The sequence below is a fragment of the Mus caroli genome, chromosome 5 (genome assembly GCF_900094665.2).
Source record: "Mus caroli chromosome 5, CAROLI_EIJ_v1.1, whole genome shotgun sequence".
In the NCBI taxonomy this organism is placed as follows: domain Eukaryota; kingdom Metazoa; phylum Chordata; class Mammalia; order Rodentia; family Muridae; genus Mus; species Mus caroli.
Genome location: NC_034574.1, coordinates 127,383,163 through 127,389,775, shown reverse-complemented (window position 1 = coordinate 127,389,775; position 6,613 = coordinate 127,383,163). Strand labels below are relative to the sequence as shown.

Below are 6,613 nucleotides of genomic sequence, written 5' to 3'. Positions count from 1 at the left end.
GAAGAGCAGTCGGGTGCTCTTACCNACTGAGCCATCTCACCAGCCCCCCAGTTTACTTTTTAATAATGTCTTTGTAGATGCGCAGCATGCGCAGGGGGTGGGGTGCCTGTAGAGGCCGGAAGGGGGTGCCTGGAGCCGGAGCTCCAAGCAGTCCTGAGCTAAGTACACGGTGATTAGGCGCAGGAAGGGAATTCTGCGTCTTTGCAAGAGCATCCATCATGTCCTTTCTTTCATCCTCCCTCCTCCCACCCCCACACAGGGTTTCTCTGTGTAGCCCCGGCTGTCCTGGAACTCACTCTGTAGACCAGGCTGGCCTTGACTCAGAGATCTGCCTGCCTCTGCCTCCCGAGTGCTGGGATTAAAGGCACAGACCACCACTGCCCAGCATAGCAGCATGTTCTTAACTGCTAAGCAATCTCTTCAGCCCTGTATTTTATTTTTTGAGAGGATCTTCATATGGTGGCTGAGAAGACCTGGAACTCAGAACCGACCTACCTCAGCCTCTCCAGTGCTGGGATTTCCCACACACTACTCCCAGTTCACAAGGGGCTTGCAAATCCTCCTGGTGGCCTTAAGTGGCTACAGGGGCTAATTTTAACCTGAGAACATGAGCTAGCAGTCAAATACACAGACCAGAAGGTGGGCTGTGGCCAGGGCTGCAGAAGGGAAATGGGGAGTGAGAACTCGAGGGCAGTTTCAGTTTTGCAAGGTCAGAAAACTGTTGCAAAATAACACAAACATATTAGCACGACTGAAGGGAACACTTAAAAGTGGTTTCAGGGCTGTGGGTAAATGCACCTGCCAGCAGACCGTGCAAGACTGACAACCTGAGTTCAACCCCCAGAACCCGAATGAAGGTAGAAGAAACTGATTCCACATGATTGAGCTGACCTGTCCACATGCACGCATGCCCACACGCCCCCACACACATGCACGCGCACCCCCCACCCCCATCAGTGTCAGGGAGGTGACTCGATGGGTAAAGGCACTTGCCGTTGACCTCCACAACTGAGTGCAATCCTCAGGACCCACTCGGTGGAGAGAACCTGCTCCCAGCAGGCTGTTCTCTGAGCTCTACAGGCATATGCCCCTCCCCCAATAAATATGCAGCAAGAAAAACACACCCTTAAAAAGAGAGTCATCTTTGAACATTTTCATCAAAACAAGGAACCCTTCAGGTGCTCCTCAGATACCTGGGCAAGATTCCAGTTAAGTGTGAAGCCAGCAGGAGGTGCTGCCCCCCCATCACCCCCCACACACTCTACCTGTCATTTGAGGCATTGAGTTCCAGGACTGCGTCCTTCAGGGCGGGGCCCAGCAACGCTCGTGCCAAGCAGAGGATGCTGGTTGTCTTGCCAGTTCCTGGGGGACCCTGTGGATAAAAGCTCCCTCAGCGCTTCAGCCAGGAAGGCGCCAAGGACCGGTGAGAGAGCTCAGCAGTAAGGAGCAATCACTCACTGGCTGCTTGTCCAGAGGACCTGGTTCCATCCCCAGTGCCCAAAACCAGCTGTAATCTCAGTTCCAGGGGATCCACCGCCCTCCCCTGGCACCAGGCATGCACATGGTACACAAACACAAATGCAGCAGGCAAACCATCCATACACATAAAGTGAATTAATTAAAAAAGGAGCCCCACATAGGTCCCACTGCTCCCACAACTCCCGACTGTTGGCAACCCAGCCAGGGACCTGTGGCTTCCCCAGGCAGGGAGTGGCCATGGCCCGACAAGATGCCCACAGACAGGGCCAGTCCTGAGTACTCACAGCAATGATGATATTGGGCACATTGCCTTCTCTTGCAAAGACCTGAGGGAGAGAGGTTCATTAAGTTAGGTGTGGTGGTGCCTGACTCCACTCTCAGCACACTGGAGGCTGGGCCATGGGGATCAGGGAGTCAAGGCCAGTTTAGGCTATATACCAAAATCCTGTCTCAAAAACCAATAGCTGGGGTGTGGTGGCACACACATTTAATCCCAGCACTTGGGAAGCAGAGGCAGGCAGATCTTTGTGAGCTAGAAGCCAGCCTAGTCTACATACCAAGTTCTGGGCCAGCCAGGACTACCTAGTGAGATTCTGTCTCAAAAAACAAGAAAAACCCCAAACAAGCACTTTTGGCACCCACAGTAGTGTATGGGTTTGGTGACTGTATATGGGATGGATCCCCAGTCTCTGGATGGCCTTTCCTTCAGTCTCTGCTCCACACTTTATCTCTGTATCTCCTCTCATGGGTATTTTGTTCCCCCTTCTAAGAAGGACCGAAGTATCCACACTTTGATCTTCCTTCTTGAGCTTCATGTGGTCTGTGAATTGTATCTTGGGTATTCTGAGCTTTTGGGCTAATACCACCCACTTATCAGTGAGTGCATATCTTGTGTGTCCTTTTGTGATTGGGTTACCTCACTCAGGATGTTATTTTCTAGTTCTATACATATGCCTAAGAATTTCATGAATTCGCCGGGCGTGGTGGCGCACGCCTTTAATCCCAGCACTCGGAAGGCAGAGGCAGGCGGATTTCTGAGTTCAAGGCCAGCCTGGTCTACAAAGTGAGTTCCAGGACAGCCAGGGCTATACAGAGAAACCCTGTCTCGAAAAAACCAAAAAAAAAAAAAAAAGAATTTCATGAATTCATTGTTTTTAATAGCTNAGTAGTACTCCATTGTGTAAATGTACCAAATTTTCTGTATCCATTCCTCTGTTAAGGGATATCTGGGTTCTTTCCAGCTTCTGGTTACTATAAATAAGGCTGCTATGAACATAGTGGAGCATGTGTCCTTAATTACATGTTGGAGCATCATCTGGGTATATGCCCAGGAGTGGTATTAGTGAGTCCTCAGGTAGAACTATGTCCAATTTTCTGAGGAACCGCTAAACTGATTTCCAGAGTGGTTGTACTAGCTTGCAGTCCTACCAGCAATGGAGGAGTGTTCCTCTTTCTCCACATCCTTGCCAGCGTTTATTGTCACCTGTTTTTGATCTTAGCCATTCTGACTGGTGTGAGGTGGAATCTCAGGGCTGTTTTGATTTACATTTCCCTGATGACTAAGGATGTTGAACATTTCTTTAGGTGCTTCTCAGCCATTAGAGTTTCCTCAGTTGAGAAGTCTCTGTTTAGCTCTGTACCCCATTTTTAATAGGGTTATTTGGTTCTCTGGAGTCTAACTACTTGAGTTCTTTGTATATATTGGGTATTCGCCCTCTATCTGATGTAGGATTGGTAAAGATCTTTTCCAATCTGTTGGTTGCCATTTTGTCCTATTGACTGTGTCCTTTGCCTTACAGAAGCTTTGCAATTTTATGAGGTCCCATTTGTCAATTCTTGATCTTAGAGCATAAGCTACTGGTATTCTGTTCAGGAAAATGTCCCCTGTCTCCTGAGAGGCCCTGCCAGTGCCTGACAAATACAGAGGTGGATGTTCTCAGCCAACCATTGGACTGAGCACGGGATCCCCAATGCAGGAGCTAGAGAAAGGACCCAAGGAGCGGAAGGGGTTTGCAGTCCCATAGGAGGAACAACAATATGAATGAGTCAGTACCTTCAGAGCTCCCAGGGACTAAACCACCAACCAAAGAGTACACACGGAGGGACTCGTGGCTCCAGCCACATATGTAGCAGAGGATGGCCTTGTGGGACATCAATGGGAGAAGAGGCCCTTGGTCCTGTGAAGGCTCGATGCCCCAGTGTAGGGGGATGCAGGGACAGGGAAGCGGGAGTGGATGGGTTGGTGAGTGCGCGTGCATGTGGTGGTGGTGGTGGTGGTGGATATGGGATAGGGGGTTTTTGGAAAGGGGATAACATTTGAAATGTAAATAAAGAAAATACCTAATAAAAAATAAAATAAAAAAAGAATAACCAAGCAAAATAAACCCCCAAAACAAATAAACAAACAAAAACAGAGGCCAAGACGATGGCTTAGCAGATAAAGGCTCTGGCAAAGGCTAACAAGCTGAGTCCTATCCTCCATCCATCATTAGGCCCCGAGTAGGGAAGAGAACCAAATCTGGTCTCTATTGTGGTAGGAAGACCCACCCTCAGTGTGGGCGGTACCTTCCCCATTGCTATGTCAACCCCACGAGGAACGGTCCCCACTAGCTCATTGGGCCGCTGACGTGATGTCGGAAGGGGCTCCGGGCTCCCTCACCTCCAGCCTGCTCACAGTGTCTTCATTGCCCACTATTTCGTTGAGCTTCACTGGTCTGTATTTTTCAACCCTGTTGAGGAGAAAGCAAACATTGACATGGTTATCCTACAGAATCCAGAAGAGAGGGCGGGAAGGGGCAACCCTGCAGATTCTGGCAGGGTGGAGCTGTGATGCCAACACACAAAGGCTAAGCCAGGAGGACTCTGAGTTCCAGGCCAGCCTCTGCTACATACATAAACTGCTTCAAAAAAGTAAGAAAGCAGCAAGATGGTCCTTAAGCCAGCAAGAGTGCACTTAAAGGCACTCTTGGCAGAGCTAGTCAGCCTTGCTTCAAACCCCAAAACCAAGATGGCACAACAGGAAGAAAACCGATGGCCTCCACACACACTGTGGGCCTTATATGTATGGCACATCCAGCCACACAATGAGTAAGTATTCATGGTCCGAAGAGATGGCTCAGTGGTTGAAAGCACTGGCTACTCTTTCAGAGGACCTGGGTTCAATCCCTTCCCAGCACCTACATGGAAGCTCACAACTGCCTGTGACTCCAGTTCAGAGAATCTGACGCCCTCACACAGACACAGACACAGACACACACACAGGCAAAACTACCGATGCATATAAAACTATTTAATAATTAATTAATTAAAGCAATCAGCCAGACACAGTGGCATCTTGGGGGTGGGGACAGGAAGTTCAGAAGTTCAAGGCTATCCTTGAGTATATAGCAAGTACAAGGCCAGTCTAGGCTAAATGAGACACTCTCAATAAATTTTAAAAAACAATAAAAACAATGGCTTGAGAGATGACTCAGTGGTTAAGAGCGCTTGCCACTGCGGAACTCCCAGGTTCGACTTCTAGCATCCACACAGTGGGTCACAACTCTAATTCCAAGGAATCCAATGCCCTCTCCTGGCCTCTTCATGTCTGCATGCACACACTGTCCCATATAGACACACAGACAAAACACTCACACACATAAAGGGAACCTCAAATAAACAAACAACAACAACAAAAACCAACCAATCAACCAACTGACTAACAACAAACTCAAAACCAAGAAAGGAGCCAGCAAGATGGGTGAGAGGTAAGGGTGCCTGCTGACAGGCTTGACCACCTGAGTTTGATCCTTGGGACCCACAGGGGAGAAGAGACTCCTAGAGACTGCGTTCTGACCTGGCAGGTGCAAGAGCCCCCTCCTCCCCAGTAAAGAAGTGCAAAAAGAAAGGCTTTAAATGAAAAGAGGTATCAATAGAACTTTTCATATGACCTGGCTTTGCCTGTCCACTCCACACAGCGGAGGGAACCAGAGTAAGCTGTGGTTTCTGTCTAGCCAGCCCCAATGCACACCAATGCAGGGCTGGCGGGTGGGCTGTGATGGACCCAGGTGTACCCACTTGTTACACCAAATGGCTATCTTCAGGGTGTCTGTGGTGACAGGTAGCCAGTGCTGGCTCACTGTGTGATTTGGGACTATGACCGGGAAGCCTGGGTGGGCAGTTTTTAAGCAGTTTTGAAAAGACTCTTGGTCATTTCATTAAAATGCCGTTCCCTTGGTGTTGGAGAGAGCCAGTACCTGAGAGCACAGGTGCTCTTCCAGAGGACTTAGGTTAAATTCCCAGCACCCTGCAGTTTCAGGGGATCTGATTTCCTCTCCTCATCTTTGAGGGCACTGAATACACCCACAGATATAAAATAAATTTAAAAACCAGACATCTGTGCCTATAAAGAATCTATTTGTCCAGACAGGGTCTCATGTAGCCCAGGCTAGCCTGGAACTCACTATGTAGCAAAGGATGACCTTAAACTCCAATTTTTCAGCCTCTAGACCTCCAGGTCTAGGATGATAGGCATGCGTGTATCACTATGCCCAGTCCACGGGGGCTGGCAATGGAAATGTGGGTTTCCATTTGACAGCAAGCGTCCTATCAACTGGATCACATCTCCTGATGGCCTGGAACTCATGATCTGTCTATCTCAGCCTCCTGACCACCAAGTTCTGCTTTTTAAATGAACAAGCAACATTAAAAGCCAAAAGGACGTTTTCCAGCTCTGTGTAGATGTTGTAGATTTACTGTGACCATCAGTTTCCTTTGCTCTTTTTTTTATATTCTGCTGTTTTCTTTCCTTTCCCTCTCTATTTTTGGAGACAGGGCTTCTCTACATAGTTCTTGCCAGACTGGAACTCCTGATAAAGAGCAGGCTGGCCTTGAACTCAAGAGCTCCACCACCTCCAGCCTTAAGTATATATCCGTATACATGTATATCCGTCCATGTTTATTATTTATGTGTGCCATGGCACAGGCGTGGAGATCAGAGAACAACTCTGGGAGTCGGTTCTCTCCTTCCAAAGTGTAGGATCCAGGATTACACTTGGGCTGTCAAGCACTCTAACCACTGGCCTCAGACTCCCTATGTAGCTAAGGTGTGAGCTACTCCAAGTGGATACCCACTTTCTTTTTTTTTTTTTTTTTT

The 6,613-nt window shown here is 48.5% G+C and overlaps 1 protein-coding gene across 1 annotated transcript in view; it reads right to left on the bottom strand.

Moving 5' to 3' along the window:
• The window catches only part of Rfc2 (replication factor C subunit 2), a 17,391-nt gene that overhangs the window by 8,107 nt on the left and 2,671 nt on the right, over nt 1-6,613 (bottom strand). The window contains exons 2-4 of the mRNA XM_021162682.1: nt 4,139-4,208; nt 1,764-1,805; nt 1,266-1,372 (exon numbers count right to left, since the gene is read on the bottom strand). Coding sequence (XP_021018341.1) covers nt 1,266-1,372; nt 1,764-1,805; nt 4,139-4,208 — 219 coding nt within the window. The remainder of the gene's footprint in view (nt 1-1,265; nt 1,373-1,763; nt 1,806-4,138; nt 4,209-6,613) is intronic.